This window comes from Pocillopora damicornis, chromosome 8 (genome assembly GCF_964200805.1).
Source record: "Pocillopora damicornis chromosome 8, jaPocDami1.2, whole genome shotgun sequence".
In the NCBI taxonomy this organism is placed as follows: Eukaryota; Metazoa; Cnidaria; class Anthozoa; order Scleractinia; family Pocilloporidae; genus Pocillopora; species Pocillopora damicornis.
Genome location: NC_142677.1, coordinates 21,870,832 through 21,886,207, shown reverse-complemented (window position 1 = coordinate 21,886,207; position 15,376 = coordinate 21,870,832). Strand labels below are relative to the sequence as shown.

The 15,376-nt window shown below is 38.2% G+C and overlaps 1 protein-coding gene across 4 annotated transcripts in view; it reads left to right on the top strand.

Annotated features, from left to right (window-relative positions):
* Nucleotides 1–15,376, top strand: part of LOC113678885 (intermembrane lipid transfer protein VPS13C) — a 60,955-nt gene that overhangs the window by 10,755 nt on the left and 34,824 nt on the right. For all 4 annotated transcript variants that reach the window (XM_089181010.1, XM_089181009.1, XM_089181007.1 and 1 more), the window contains 32 exons: nucleotides 54–151; nucleotides 257–366; nucleotides 993–1,051; nucleotides 1,573–1,657; nucleotides 2,083–2,150; nucleotides 2,563–2,641; nucleotides 2,772–2,859; nucleotides 2,982–3,099; nucleotides 3,801–3,873; nucleotides 3,994–4,068; nucleotides 4,527–4,629; nucleotides 4,926–4,974; nucleotides 5,432–5,513; nucleotides 5,916–6,078; nucleotides 6,365–6,438; nucleotides 7,035–7,177; nucleotides 7,542–7,624; nucleotides 7,870–8,010; nucleotides 8,100–8,151; nucleotides 8,633–8,684; nucleotides 9,472–9,510; nucleotides 9,635–9,766; nucleotides 9,881–9,958; nucleotides 10,542–10,750; nucleotides 11,148–11,286; nucleotides 11,469–11,541; nucleotides 11,730–11,860; nucleotides 12,460–12,616; nucleotides 13,149–13,222; nucleotides 13,541–13,683; nucleotides 14,114–14,277; nucleotides 14,521–14,572. In XM_089181010.1, coding sequence (XP_089037136.1) covers nucleotides 54–151; nucleotides 257–366; nucleotides 993–1,051; nucleotides 1,573–1,657; nucleotides 2,083–2,150; nucleotides 2,563–2,641; nucleotides 2,772–2,859; nucleotides 2,982–3,099; nucleotides 3,801–3,873; nucleotides 3,994–4,068; nucleotides 4,527–4,629; nucleotides 4,926–4,974; nucleotides 5,432–5,513; nucleotides 5,916–6,078; nucleotides 6,365–6,438; nucleotides 7,035–7,177; nucleotides 7,542–7,624; nucleotides 7,870–8,010; nucleotides 8,100–8,151; nucleotides 8,633–8,684; nucleotides 9,472–9,510; nucleotides 9,635–9,766; nucleotides 9,881–9,958; nucleotides 10,542–10,750; nucleotides 11,148–11,286; nucleotides 11,469–11,541; nucleotides 11,730–11,860; nucleotides 12,460–12,616; nucleotides 13,149–13,222; nucleotides 13,541–13,683; nucleotides 14,114–14,277; nucleotides 14,521–14,572 — 3,186 coding nt within the window. The remainder of the gene's footprint in view (nucleotides 1–53; nucleotides 152–256; nucleotides 367–992; nucleotides 1,052–1,572; nucleotides 1,658–2,082; nucleotides 2,151–2,562; nucleotides 2,642–2,771; nucleotides 2,860–2,981; nucleotides 3,100–3,800; nucleotides 3,874–3,993; nucleotides 4,069–4,526; nucleotides 4,630–4,925; nucleotides 4,975–5,431; nucleotides 5,514–5,915; nucleotides 6,079–6,364; nucleotides 6,439–7,034; nucleotides 7,178–7,541; nucleotides 7,625–7,869; nucleotides 8,011–8,099; nucleotides 8,152–8,632; nucleotides 8,685–9,471; nucleotides 9,511–9,634; nucleotides 9,767–9,880; nucleotides 9,959–10,541; nucleotides 10,751–11,147; nucleotides 11,287–11,468; nucleotides 11,542–11,729; nucleotides 11,861–12,459; nucleotides 12,617–13,148; nucleotides 13,223–13,540; nucleotides 13,684–14,113; nucleotides 14,278–14,520; nucleotides 14,573–15,376) is intronic.

The following is a 15,376-nucleotide window of genomic DNA, read 5'->3' as shown; positions in this document are numbered from 1 at the left end:
CAGGAAATGAATGCGTGAAATATAGTCAACGAATATTGTCGTTTGGGATTTAGGTTTCATGGTAAGGTTAACAAATTCAAGATGCTTGGATATTCAGAAGAAGCTACGGAAAACCAGCTTATTCTTGTTTCATCCAAGAGCACCCTTGACGGTGAGTGTGAAATCACATTAAAAATGTTTCACGGCCTTTGAATTTGAGTGACATTCCCTGAAAAGTGGCGATCCCTTATTTTATTGTTCTTTGGTTTTGATTTAGGGTATGGAACAGCTCTAGTGCAATGTACATTGGAAACTAAGCCTCTTGAATTGAAAGCAGACTATGCAGTATCCCTGAAGGTGGAGCCCGTTCAGGCTGTTTATGATGCGGTAGGTTGTTGAAGAAATGATTTTCGAAATTTTAACTTGATGTTGCCTTCTTGCGTTTGTTTGAAGTTGACTTTGTGATGCGATATCTCATATAGAATTGATTTTTAAATCTTATACGATTTAAATCTGTGGGAACATGGTAGTTTTAGTTGTGATGCCATGGAATCTGCATCGAATAGTCTTGATGTGAGCCACACCCAGGGTCGCTGTGTTGTGTAACTCTCACAGAGCTTCTCTCAGTCTAAGAGCGTAATTAAGTAATGGCCAAATTGTGCAGGAAAAAAGCTAATGAAACGCCGAGGATTTACTTGCTATAAAGGAGCACACCAAAGTAATATTGATGTTAGTTTCTTCACGCTACAGAAACATAGATGCACAGAAGCTTCGGAAGCCATGCGATGAGTCTCTCATGAATGCAGAATATAACTTTACACTGTATGTCTCATATATAATATCAGTAGCCTCGAAATAATTGAGAGCGTTTATTCATCTTGGTCAAATTAGGGCTGGCATGTTGTATCTGTTAAATGTTGTAAGCCACTTGTTCATTCTTCACACTTGGTACCCAAGGGAAGGAAAAATACGATTTGACTCTAAGGTCATCTCCTTTATACTGTTTCTTTCAGCACACCATTGATAAAATAATAGCATTTTTCTACATGCCTGAAAACTCAAAGTTTCAAGAGTAAGTGATTTCTTTTCATCAATGTATACCACGAGAAAATGTCTAATGTACTTCTACTAGTTACTGTTCTGATTATTCCCATTTAGCAAGGTGATCTGCCACGGTTTGCTGTGGTATTTGTGTTATCTTAGCAGTTCAAACTTGGTTTTAGCTCGTCAAATTTTACTGAGGGGCTTTCTGCTTACAGTAAACTTTCGTTTTCAATCTTCATGCCATGCTCCTGTGATTTGGGTTAAATTGTAATCAAAGCAAGAATTGTATTGATGGTGATGACAGAAATTGAGTTCATTTATACAAGCGTGAAGCATAGAAATATTACTCATCTTCAGGGAGGATTAAAACCTCGATTTTACGATTACTTGTCTGATGCTTCATCACCGAAGTTTAGAGAGCTCTCAGGCAAGCAAGGCCACGTCCATGTGTATTTGGTTCAGTCCACACGCTAACAAGTAGCTTTATAGTGCTGTTTATTTCCTTGTTAAAGTACCATTTATTGAGATGCTTGAACCATGCTTACTCAGGCTTGGGGAGGCAGCAGCCAGCAAGCTTCAGGACCTGAGACGGTGGACCCGCGCGGGTTTGGAGTACGCGATAACTCAGCACGAGGTTAAGAAGGAAATATTTTGTTAAGCTACTTGATGATCAACACATAGATGTTTTTCTTTTCAATATACTGATTTGAGAGGAATTTTCTTTTATTTCCAACTATCTATCCTATATATTGCAACTCCCTTTCCTTCGCGATCTGTTTGAAGCTTGTCTCGTGGTCTTATTTGGTGCTACTGCTCTAACGAAACGAGTGGACTTTAAAAGAATCCTAGTTTGTGATAAAATGATTTTAATAGCACATCCTTACCTGTAACCCCTCGAAGGAATCTACTATCATTGTTGTCCCATAAATGTTAATGTAGAGAGAAAGAGATCAATAACGTTCTTCTTTTCATTATGTACTTTGTAATTTAATTCAGGCTGCGTCTTGCACTGAAATTTATTGTGAAAGAATGGCTTCTCATAGATTTTGTTTCTTGAAGGTTACATACCTTGATTTAGATGTGAGGTCGCCATTCGTGGTAATTCCTGAATATGGAACTCTGCAAAGGTACTACTGGGTTACATTTAATTCTGTTAATAGCTTAAGTTGAACGGTGTCGGTAAGATTTAAGGGAGTTGCTTGGTCCTTATCTTTACTGTTCCTGAAAAAGCGTAGATGGAAATTTACCATTTATCGCGTTTTTCAGCCAATTCTGCAGTGTAGCCTAACCGTTCGAAATTTGTCTTCAGGTGTTATTAACAAATATCTTTCTTCCCCATATTTTTTAAAAAACTATGTGACTTAAACCACACACGCATGACGTACCAGAATTGCGCTGGTTATTTCAAGAAATTTAGGGTTTCTGTTGAGGCCTCGGGCCTTGCAGGTTTCTCTTTTAAATACGACATTCTTTTCTGAGGTACACCGTTTCTTTTCCCCTATCAATCAGGTGCGCTTTTTGTTTCAATCACTTTTTCAGGGATGGAAGTGTTCTTGCTGTTGACTTGGGACATCTGAAGGTGGTCAGTAACTTGGCATCTCGGGACACAAGTGTCAGAGTAAGTATCACCTATACTGATTACTGATGCACCTGTAGTTTTGTTGTATGCTGGGCAGGGAATGCACCTAGAGTTTGCACTGTGAATTGTGATATTTTGCAACAGATCCTTTCAATATTCTTTCTAACAGACGGCGACTGAACACGAATTAGAGGAGATGTTCTATGACAAGTTTGAGATGACTTTGGGTGATGTCCAAGTTATGATTTTTAACAAGGGTTTGTGATTCAGTGTTTTTGACCTTTGATACATTTTTGCGCCCTTCTGCCTTGAGCAAAGTAGCTGATTTTATCATTAATAAGATTGGATTTGTAACTTTTTGAACGTGTTGTTTCTGAAGATGTGAAGTGGGAATCAATTCAAAGTGTCTCAAGTTCACCTCATCACATTTTACCCTCCACTGCTCTTAAAATGAAGTTACAGAAAAGCATTACGACTGATAATCTACAACTTCCAGAGTGAGTAAATTATGCAGTAAATGGTTTGAATCCGAGGTAACATGTGATAGTGTTATATGCCTAGACTTTCACTCAACAAAACGAGCACCGTGATTGGTTGATTCTTGGTCACGTGCCCTTGATCAAATTCAAATGTATCCCGACCGAGATACAATTACGCAGTTGTTGCCTGCGCGCCGAATACAACAGCATGTTTTTGCCATTTGGTTGTTTAAGGGAAAGTTTAAATATACAATAAAGCACTTCGTCTCGGGAAAGATCAGGACTCTCGGGAAAACAAAAGTAACTGTTTCCCTCGGGACCATACATTAAGTGTATAGTGTAGTCTGATTGTCCGAGTGATTGTAGTTTTGAGAAGGGCTGTTGTTGACTTCCGCTGTTGTTGACTTCCGCTGTTGATGACTTCCGTTCAGGTCATCGAAACGTCAGTCACCACAACCGACAACAGTCCTTCTCAGGACCACACTCACTCGGCGAACGGTCAGACTAAACCACCACATGAGCAAATTGTCTAAGCATATGTAGGTGTTTCGTGGTACACAGGAAGTGAGGTGCCAACAAGTTCCTTGTATTTGAATCCAGTAACATGGCATTCAAATGATGTAAGGAACTCCAAGGTCATGCTACCAAATTCTCCTGGCTGCTTTAGATAGTTAATTCTGCTTCAGCGCCCGAAAACTGAATGTTCGATTTTTTTTCAGGTTTAAAGTATCATCGGTCCTTCCATCGTTGCATTTAAAGTTATCAGATGAAAAATACAAGATGCTGATGAAGGTATAAAAGTGTCATTTCGTACATGTAGTTTCACCAATTTGACTTATTTGACCGTTTTCCTTGTGTTATTTTCTGTCATGAAGAGCATTGTAGCTACTAATCTTCAAGTTTTTCACAAAGTTCTTAGATCACTTACCGTTTGGAGTGCAGCAACCTGTGTTACTGGAAGAAAAGCGCGCTGATGTCAAATCGAAGGTAGTAAACATCGATTTTAATATCATAACGGGGTCTCTCGATGGAATTGATCATTTGATTGTTTGTTCCCAATATCGGTGTTGTCATGAAATGAGTGCCCGACAAATCAGATTACTGATGTACATCAGTTTTCATGCGCCTTACTCCCATAGGTCTGCGCGCTAACGTCAATCTTTTACTCGCTATTTTTTTTCCGACTCGTGGGACGGACCTCGTCGAAAAGTATGGCTGCTCGTAGTCAAGTGTGTCTAAAATCTCAGCAAGAGAGGACATTATTCAAAATGAGACAAGTTGAACTCAGGTTTTTCGGGACCAGCACGCAACCTGTTAGGCCAAGTGCGGCACACTTGACAGTGTATATAATGTATCTAAACCTTAACAAGCAGCGCATTATTCAAATAAATGCAACTTTGACTCGAGTTCTTTGTTATTGACATTAAAATTTGATCTGTTACCAGACTGAATGGAGACACAGCTCGTCAACTCTTTCTTTAGAGGAAGCGAGCGATCTCGAAGCTTTGTTTAAAGATGCCATGGTTACTCGATTGGATAGTAGTGAAGGTAATAGAGTAATTTTGCGCCCTAATGAAGGGCTAACGCTCGAAACTGACGTCGGCTTTGAAACTCTTTACGGTGGCCAATTTACGTTATCAACTCAGCTGATAATACAAAAGATCCTGTTATACTATCGCACCGACACAGCACAACAGTCTCTTTAGAAACTTGCCCCCTTTGAAGGTAATGGACACTGATCATTTTACGTTCCGTACAACATGGTTGGCGAAGTGTTTTTATCAACTGTCATGTTATGCTTCATGAGACCCTAATTCCGTTTGTCTTGATTTAATTTTCGCCAGATGAAGACGTTCAGTGGCATGACGCACAAGAGTACCTTCCAGAAGAAAGGTGGGTCATTAGGTTTGCCATTGGTTCTGATAAGGCCGGAAAGTAATTTGTTTCCTTAACGTCTCTTGTATGATATAAAATGATTGGGCATTGGATACAATTTTCAGCAGAAGAAACAAACGAATAAGAGTGTTGGTATCATCAAAGAGTGAGTTTTTAAAAAGCTTTTAAAGGTAACTATTCCTAGCCTTGAGTGACATGTTTAGTTACATATTTCTGCGAAAAACCTGAGTTTGGTCATATGAGTCATGCTTGCAGAATGGTAATTTCGTGGTATGGTGGGTTATACTACGAGTCAAAAAAAAAAAAAAAAGAAAGATTGAGGTAGAAAGGAAAAAGGAGAATTGAAGGAAATTTATAGTTTTGCAGACTTTGAATTAACCAATCAAAAACGCACTCTTTGGGTAAAATTTTTGTATTTTTGATATGTCACGATTACACATTTTGATTCATTCAGTCCTGAGGATGGCCACATTCATCCCGTTGAAGCACATGAAGTCGACAAGATCAAATTAGCAGGAGATTTCACTATTGAGAAGGTATTTTCGGGGTTATTCCATTTTCACTATAACAAACTTTATTTTACGACAAATTCACTATCTGTTTTCGCGAGGCGACCTCGTGTACATAGAAGTTAACGAAGAAGGAGCCTTTTCGTTTCACGATAGTTTATACGCATGCCTCGACTTCGACACTTCAAAAGGTATTCTGGTAATAGTTATTATGGGACATTTTGATAAGAACTCAAAGCATCACAAACAAGACAAAAAACAACACAAAAAGGCAAAAGAAACGCGAACAAAAAAGAAAAAGGAATCAAACAAGCAAAAACAAATCTACGGAAAAAAACACAGGCAAAAAGCACAGTTGACAATGTTTATGTACTCTACTCGCTACAGTTTTATGTGGAGTTCATCTAAATGTAACCTGGCTTTTTTCAGCTTCTTATCACTGTGGACAAAGCAGATGAACAAAAAGCTGTTGGTAATCCATATTTATCTCTGGAAATACGGGATGTTGGCACAGATTTGGTCGTTCATTCGTGGGACATTCATGCCAAAGTTAAAATTGGGTTTATGCAGCTCCTTGATAACCACTGGAAAGGTAGAAGACTTTTAGTTGCTTTCTTTCTTTTTTCTTTTTTTTAAGTGAACTTTAAGAAAATTATTATTTTATGTAGTCGTGGTGGATATGAGGTGATAAATAGCTAACGCAGGACTTCGCGCAGAGCGGGATATCACCCATGCAGCTCAACTCAACAAGCATGAGAGGTTGTCAGTTGATAATCCAATGAAATAGTTGAAAATCGGCCATGAAAAAACTAATCTTCTGACGTATACACTTAAATAACTTGAAATACAATTCTATGATTCTTTCTTCCTGGATACAGACGTTGATGGTGGCAACCTTTGCGTGTTGAATTCGTCAGCGACAGATGACTGGATTACCGTCAGTTACGTCAAGGTAAATTCTAAGTTTCATTGTTGTTCTTGTAGTTGGAGCTTCGCTTCAGAACACATCTAATTTTGTCTATTGCTGCCGTTAAAAAGTTTAAATGAAATTATGACTCAACACGTAGATTTCAAAGAGTAACCTCATCTTCCCCTAAATTGGCTTTAAATTCGCGGTCGTACTGAGCAACTAGGCCGCTTACCAGTGACATCACAGATTATCGGCTCTTTTCTTGTCGTTCTCAAAGCGACCTGTTTAAAAAGTAAGGAGACATAAGAAGAGGCATTTTCCTTTTCAATAAAATATATTTCTTCAGATGAGCACAGCAGAAGCTGTTTGTGAACAGTGCGTTTAGAATTTTCATGAGCGGCCAGGTTACAGAGGTTTTCAAAATGGCAGCGCTTAAGTCGAACTGTTAGCACCATGGAAGATCATTTTCGATTGATTTTTATAACATACTTGTAATTCACCTTTAATTTTGTTTTAAAATAGAGACGCAGGTGTTCTTTAACTTGCTATAAGTAAACTCGAAGTTTACTGTGTATGTAGCGCTCATAATATAAGATGCTGATTATCGTAATGGTTTTTTTCCATTGAATTTTTTTTAGGCTGATCCATCAGGCCCAGAGTTCAAAGAAAAGTTTCAGTCAATTGAGCAATTGATTGAAATGAGGTTCAGCTCGTTAAAAATGACAGCCAAACAGGAAGCTATTGCAAGTTTCCAAATATTTGTCCTGAGTCTGTTTCAAAGGTAACCGTAGGGCCAGCATTTTTAAATGCACTTACTGGTGTTAAAACACTCTAATATCGAAATACCTTTTGTTTGCTTGAGTTAGAAAGATTTTCAAAAATACCTTCATTTTTATTTAAGTGTCTCAGATAAAATATCTAAAAGAAAAAACATTGAGGCGAATGTTGCAGCTTTTGCAGCTTCTTACAGATTAATGACAATAATGGGTGATTTGAAAATGGATGAAGTAAAGTGGCAATTGAACTTCGTGTCTTGCAATTTTGGTCTGAAATCAAATGTGAAATCACACGGATGATTTTAGACCAAATTTCACTCCACTTAGTTCGATTACCGTTAGTTATTGATTTCTATATGGGCTTTGCAGCGAACCTGAGTGGCCAACTATTCCTCAGCGGTTTCTGGAGACAATCATGGAGGAAGATCACCCTGATGGCTCGGTTGGCAGAGGTATTGCTCTAACATTAATAGAACAACTAATCCTGGGCTGCTATGTTCTTTTTTACTATGCCCTGTGACTGCTTAATCGCAGTCGTGCTGTTAGCCTATGCTTTGACCAGCCACTGTGACTGCTTTTCGAGTTGTGGTTTTTAAGACATTCATTCCAAAAGTCGCCCCGGGCTGTTAATGCTTCTGTCAAAATCGGTGACTGGGTAGACATGCTTTGGAATAAATTCCGTTCTGTTGTTTTATAGAACTTGTGAAAGGTGTAGATGAAGAAAAGAAGGCTCAAAGTGATACTGATGTTGTCAACTTTAAGATTGTGGCAAAAATAGAAGAAGTTACTGTAATTCTCAGTTCAATGGATCGCCATGTTGGAAAGATGGATGTCACAGGTTCGTAGCTTCAGTCCTCACTGTCTCTTATGGATATTTCTTGAGGCGGAAGATTTACTCACCTCAGATTGTTTTTTTTTGGCGAACAGGTCTTGATGTCAGCGTAGACGTAGTTCCCGCTGAGGTGAACATAACAACCAAGTGAGTGCACCAATTGTCCTCGAAAGTCTGAAGGTTGTCCAATACACCCAAATTGAGTAGATTCGTGTAAGGCAGCCTTCGAGTCGACCTGCCAGAAGTCAGAAACGAGTCAGATTGGGTGTGTTGGACATGTATGGGAGGTCTCACTCTTTTCCTTTTTTACGAGAGTAAAAACTTAAGATAGGCCTCGCGTTAATCACGACAGCTATTGAGGAATACAAATTTTATTACTGTACTAGATAAATCTCGCCTTTGCACTAGATGGAATAAGTTTTCAGTTTCCTATCTCTGCTACGAAACGTCTCAAAAAATGGCCATTTTTCTGTTACGAGAGAGTAGCAGATGTGATTTGCAATTGTTGTCGTTCATATTTATATCGGATTCAAATTTTACCTTAATTTCCCGGTTTTAAGTTTCCTACCAGTGTTGGGAAACAAAGGAACAAAACTGTTTAGGTATAACGATCATTTTTGTTTTCCAGGTTGAAAGACTTGGATATTAAAGATCTTACAGACGGAACGTTGTATCCTCAGGTAAGATTGAGTTGTTTGAACTTGTCTATTTAGAGGCGACAGTTTTCAGTTGAGTTTTGAAAAACCAAAACCAAAGTATTCTCAATTGCCAGTTAGAACGAAGGTCGACGTCGTCGTCAGCTGATGAGATATGAGATAACGCAAGATAGATATATGAGATGAGATAACGCAAGTTCCCGAATCACGAATAATTTTAATTGTGAATGCGATTGGTTGAGAAGGTGATGTACGTTTTATGGACTAATCACAGAACGAGGTTATGCAAAACTTAATCAATAATGAAATACTTTCGACACAATTGAAAACTGCTCTAGCATAACAACAGTTAGACAGACGATTTTGATGCCTTCTCTTGTAGGGGATACTTCATTTTTGATACTTGTAGTTATTATTAGATAGATAGATAGATAGTTTATTTATCCACATAACGCCAAGGAGCATTGAGTATACTCATTTACAATGCGCACGTGCAATTACAAAATACTGAAAATAATGAAAATTACATAAGTATAAAAGACTATAAACAATCATGTGCAGGGCATGTTATGGTGCTTAGCGATAAATAAACGGTACAAGGTTGAATTTGTCTATTATACTTCTAAAAGTATTCACATTACTAGCAATTCTAGCATTGCTTGGTAAAGTATTCCAAAGGTGGCTGGCTATGGATGCAAAGGAATTAAGGTGCCACTTGCTATTAAAAAAATTATTTGTTGTGACTAACTCATAGACACTTTTCAATAGAATCAAACTGTAGATGTATGAATTTTTCTCATCCATTAAACAGATTTTAGACTTGGCGGATAACACAGTTTTTGACTGCAAGGTTAGTTGAATATCCCATCAAACATTTTTTGGCACAGCTACCGATACAGGTTGAAAGTTTAACAACGTTTTGATAAAGAGTATTATGACCCGAATTTTTTTCCTTTTTTTTGTACAACGTTAAGGTAACCATATTCAACAAGTCCTTACAAGGAGCCATTGCCGACCAGGATCCGACAGCTCTCGATTTCTCAGTCAACGTAAAACTTGGAAAACTCCGATTTGTATTCCTTGGCTATTTTGTAGCTCATCTTCAGGTTAGTGAGATGTTTCTGCCTCAAGTTAGATTTACGTATATTAATCCTTTGTGGAACTTGTGTGGATGAATAACGAAGGCAAACACACAGTCTTCTCTTCTCTCCTGGTTTCAGAATTTTCTTCAAGCAATTGCAAGTCCAGAAACAGTTGCATATGCCCAGGAAGTAACCCAGAAAGCAGTTCTGAACCAGGTGAAACCTATAATTAACAACGTGCGGTCAAAACACCAACGACAAGAACGATAGCAAAAACGTCAACAACATTAACCCTTTAACTCCCAGATCAAATTTGTAATTCTCTCTAATTTCAACCATATAATCCTTATAATGTTAGTTCAGAGAATTTAGTAGTGGATCAACCAATTATCCCCAAATTAATATATTTCTTTCTTCTCACCACTTATTTACTTGATATCGTATTGATATTGTTAGGAGATATTCTGTCTTGGTCACTAATGGGAGTTAAAGGGTTAACAACTTCTACTAGATAGTATTTGGCGACTGTGATCTGCATTTAATCTTTTTGTTTTTGAAAGCGGTCGCTGACTCGTATATGTTGAAACAGTTTCAGTTTTTTCATTCTCAATCAATGGTTTGCTTCACAGTTCTGCAAAATTAATAGCGGCTGCTTGTTGTCTTGTAGCTTAAGGAGCAATGGAAGAAATATCCTATGCTACATGTATTTCGGCTTACAGTCTTTGGGCTGTTTGTAATGGGTCACCTGTTCGGTATCGGTGCTATTTGGCTCACTCGCCTACTCTAACTTGCTTTTTAGGTTCAGCACATCCAAAAACAGGGAGCTAAGATTGGATTGAACATTTTTGTAAATGCACCACAGATCATCATCCCTTGCAATTCAAGGTCGAGCGAAAAACTCGTTGCAGACCTTGGACAATTGCATGTTAGTAATTCTATAATCAACTCATCTCAATATGGACTTCTTGATCGCATGGATGTACGATTCAGTTCATTTCAAGCCTCTGGGTTTGTTTCTCATTTTATATTTCTTTGAGAAATAGTCGTTAAAATTCAATCTAGTGTACAAAGATTAAGATTTAAAATTTATCGCTCTTCGTATTTTTCGCAAATGTGTACCAGGAAACGTAAAGTTACGGACGTTTTGGCTTACGATTGGCATCTATGAAATCAATTTTATATCACTCCTCAAATTTATTTTACCATATAGTTCTAGTGCGTGGTCCTTATCTCTCCAGTCCACAGTTTTGAGAACGATTGGGACGACCCGAGCGATATCTGGAAACTGGGCTTAAGTTGAGCTCATACTTTTCACATTTTACTCGTGTGGTGCTATATTATTAAACTTTCTTGTATCCTTCGAAGAAACATGATTCTTTTGATTCCATATTTTTCTATTACTTAGCTATTCTCAAGTGGAAAAACATCTCAGTGAGTATTTGATTGAACCAGTCGAGTTGAAAGTCATTGTAAAGAGAAGACTGGGGCTGGATAAGAGCGATCTCCCTTTGATTGAAATAGAGGGGAGTTTGGAGCTGTTTAAGGTAAACATCTGGCCATTCACAGCATATTACTGTGTATCCCGCAGTTTATTGAAAAGCGCCTTTTACAGGCAAGATTTCCTTGACAAGCTTTCCTTTGACAACTTTTCTGGTTCGGTCTTGATAGATGGGATTAAAAAAATTATGAATAGAATGAATATAATTTAATTCATTTTTATTTCTAGATGAACCTGGGAGTGAATGATTTTCAGATGTTGATGATGGTTTTGAACGATAATTTGTTGGAAGGCCAGAACGGTAAGTGTCATTTTTGACTAATGTGCAATTGTATTTTCACTGCTGCTGTAGGTAAAAGTTTTTAGTATGAAACAACTTCACACAATTGTAATGTGTTCTCTACGACTTAATAAAATATTTTGCTCAATCTCTGGTGCTCGTGAACATAATTTTATTTTTGATGTGTCTTGTTGGTCATCTTTTTAAAGAACGTACACCTGCATCTAAAACTGAAGACATGAAGAAAGAGGAAGAACAGAAGGACGATCCTCCAGACAACACTGATGCCAAGTCTATTGATGAAGTAACAAATATTAAATGTCTCTTCAAGCTGAATAAGGTTTGTATTAGTGTACCTTTTCTACGGGGGTTTATTGTTACTCCTTTCCAATATTTTTGTGGGTAGTGCACCGTAAGTACACTCCTTGTATTTGCGTCGGCTGTCAGTGAGTGATATTCCTCAAAAGCACCACCCATGTTAGTACCGCACTGGAAGTTTCGTCTCATTTAAAGGAAAGTTGGGAAAATAAGCCTCGGCTCTCACAAGCCGTGACATAGATAAGAAGGGAGCTTACGCATTCACGATCTACTCAAGCCGCAATTTCTTAAAAACGTGAAACCGAGGGCATGAATAAAGTGACACTTGGTTGCTGACCATGCAAACCATATACTGTGCAGGCGTAGATGTCATCACGCATGCGTTTTCTTGTACTTGCTTACATTCGAAATTGAGGGGAGGGGAGGGGAGGGGGGCGAGAGCGGTCGAAATCAACATTAATAGGGATTTAGGCGAAGGCAACCTAGGGGAGAGCTCGTGTAGGCTGCGCTTGCGTTTTACAATAGCTGTAGGATATTTCCTCGTATAAATGGCCCTCTAATACAAAGGTATGTTCTGACTTTTCCCGCTCTTAATTACCTTTTCTGTATGGTCCTTTTTAGTTTCAAGTTAGTTCGCCCAAAGTTGTTGATGGTGTCTGTAAGCCATATTTGGTTCTTGAAACAACCAACTTGAGTGCCACTGTCACCATGGAAACATGGATCCTCAATGCATCTGCAAAGCTTGGAGCTATTGAGCTCGTCGATCATTTGAACAAAGGTATTCCAAGCTTTTAAAAAGATAGGTGGAAACATGTCAATTAAATTACATGTTTGGTTCGCTTTTTGCGTCTCTGTTAGATCTTGTGGGTTGAAGGGTCATTAAATAGCTGTTGGCCCGGTGACGGAGTTTCAATTGCAATCCTTCATTTGGCTTGAATTGTTTAGCAGACGTAGAAGTGACTTTTGTAGATCCGTGTAGTACTCTTAACTGTTAGAGTAGCTTCATGAGTTACCAATACTTACTCACAAAACACGACCATAGGAAAAATGGACGTTAAAAAATGCAGTGAGGAAATGGAAACTTTCTCTGTTCGCGTTAGAAATGCAAATCCTTTAACTAGAGTATGATATGCAGTTTTGTGTAAAAAGCAATGACGGTGAAAAGACTCCGTCGTGTTTGTAAAATATTTTTACTCCTGGTAGATAACGCTCTCTACTGGATAAGTCGCTCTCCCGTGGATAGCGCAGTAAGTTTTGTCAACAGTTATCGCTTTGAACAACTGGACCCTGATGTTTTGTTTTTCTTTAAGGTGCGGATGGTTCTCCAGTAAAATTCTTATCTTCCTCTCAGGATACAGATCTTATTTCTGTTTCGTACAAAAGGGTGAGTGAAATGACGCCCAAATAAGAAACTTACACTGAACATCATTCTCTGGGAAGGCAGGAATTACTTGATGGGTTGTATGTTTTCCTGCCCTGCCAAACCTGACTCAGTCAATACGCATTGTATCTTTCTGTTCGCATTGCACTGGGCTAGACGACGTTTTCAGGCCGTGCCTCTGCTATCTCGAAATGTTTGTTAATAGTAAAAGTTCTCGCAAGGCCGTACGGGTCACATGTTAAATTATGGTACTTTATGTATAAGAAGTTGTCACAGAAGAAGTGTTAGATACTAGATTATTACTTTTACTGTTTTTCAAAGGTTGATCCCAGATGTCCAGAATTCAAATCGACATTCCGCACCGTAGAGCAGCGAATAAACGTCAGTTTTTCAACGCTGAAAATAGATTGTCTTCAAAAAGCTCTGATAGATTTGCAAATGCATGGCCTTGCTCTTCTGTCGAGGTAACACAATACAGATACCGTAATTATTCTAATAGACCAGTAATAAGATAACAATACATTATTTTTTCAATGATATAGTAAATTGTTTACGCTCTTGCAAAGAGATGCTCAGGTTTTTGTTTCTCCAGCTAGTGCTTTCTAAAGAAGCCAACTAACGAAACATTTAAAGCGAATGCCCAGAATTTCTCTGGTAACCATTACACTCTCCCGTGTCGCTTTGTGGTTTAAATGTATAGTTGTTTTAGTCTTATCATTAAAGTAAGAAAGAAAGCTATTTTTTTAATTACTCCAAAGTCATCGTCTTATTCTTAACTTTATTAAAACTTCCTTCATCAGAAGCGCATAAACAGTTATTACATTTGAAATGCAATATCAACTTAGTTTTGTTTACTTACCGAAAATTTTCCTCTTTTTTTTTTTTTAATTGTAGTTTAGGAGACTCCTCAAGCGCTCAGAAGCCAGACAGTGCGATTAATACTGATTCAGAGCAGAAAGTACAAAGTGTCGTCAGCCTGAAGTTGAACGCCGAACTGTCAGAAGTTGATGTTCTTGTCAGGATCTCCCATAAAAATCTGGCGAGAGTCAAGGTTCAAGGTACGTGTTCACAACATCTTATTTCAGTTGCCATTAACTCTAGAAGCTACCGACTGGAAAAGGCCTTTAACTACATAGGACAGGCGCAATTGTCTCTAACAGAAATAAAGTTCAACATGGCAGTACAGTTTCTTTCAACAATTAGCTTTTATCGTCGCGGTTGATTTGACCTCCTTTAGAATGATCCTATGAAAAACACTTTGTAGGCCTACCCTTGCAACTCTAATTAACGTTCTACTTCAGGTTTAACTGCAGAATTTCTTCTGTGGGATGACGGAATTGTTTTAAAGTCCAGGTGAGTCTTGTTTTGTTAACTGCTTAACCCTTTGACTGCTAAGAGCGACTAACATCTACTTTCTCCTTACAATACCACCCCTGAATCACACATTAAGATCACGAGAACACAGGAAATGATCACCAACTAAACAAGCTCTTGACTGTTAAACAAATTCTCCTTATCAGCACCTAAAGAAATGTATACAGAACAGTATGGAGAATGAAAGTGAAATGTGATCATCGCAGTAAATTTTCCAATTTAAGTAATTGGAAAGAAGAAGCCTGAAAAAAATCAGGGCTTCAACGGGATACGAACCCGTGACCTCCGCGAATACCGGTGCGATGCTCTACCAACTGAGCTATGAAGCCACACATTGGGAGCGAGGTCAATTTATTGAGTTCATATCTTCCCGTGCAGTGAAATGATGTGAAGTTTATATGAAATAATTCATTTTTGTACTGCGGTTGTAGATGAAAGTGAAATGTGATCATCGCAGTAAATTTTCCAATTTAAGCAATTGGAAAGAAGAAGCCTGAAAAAAATCAGGGCTTCAACGGGATGATTTTTTTTTTTTTTTTTTTTCAGGCTTCTTCTTTCCAATTGCTTAAATTGGAAAATTTACTGCGATGATCACATTTCACTTTCATCTACAACCGCAGTACAAAAATGAATTATTTCATATAAACTTCACAGTATGGAGAATATGCATATTGATGTTAGGGTGTTTAGGGTTATTGGCTTTGGGTCAAGAAAATTGATTTAGTCGAAGTTGGGAAAGGGCTGGGTTAGGTTCTGCACGTTGCCATTTTCATTGTGGAAAAA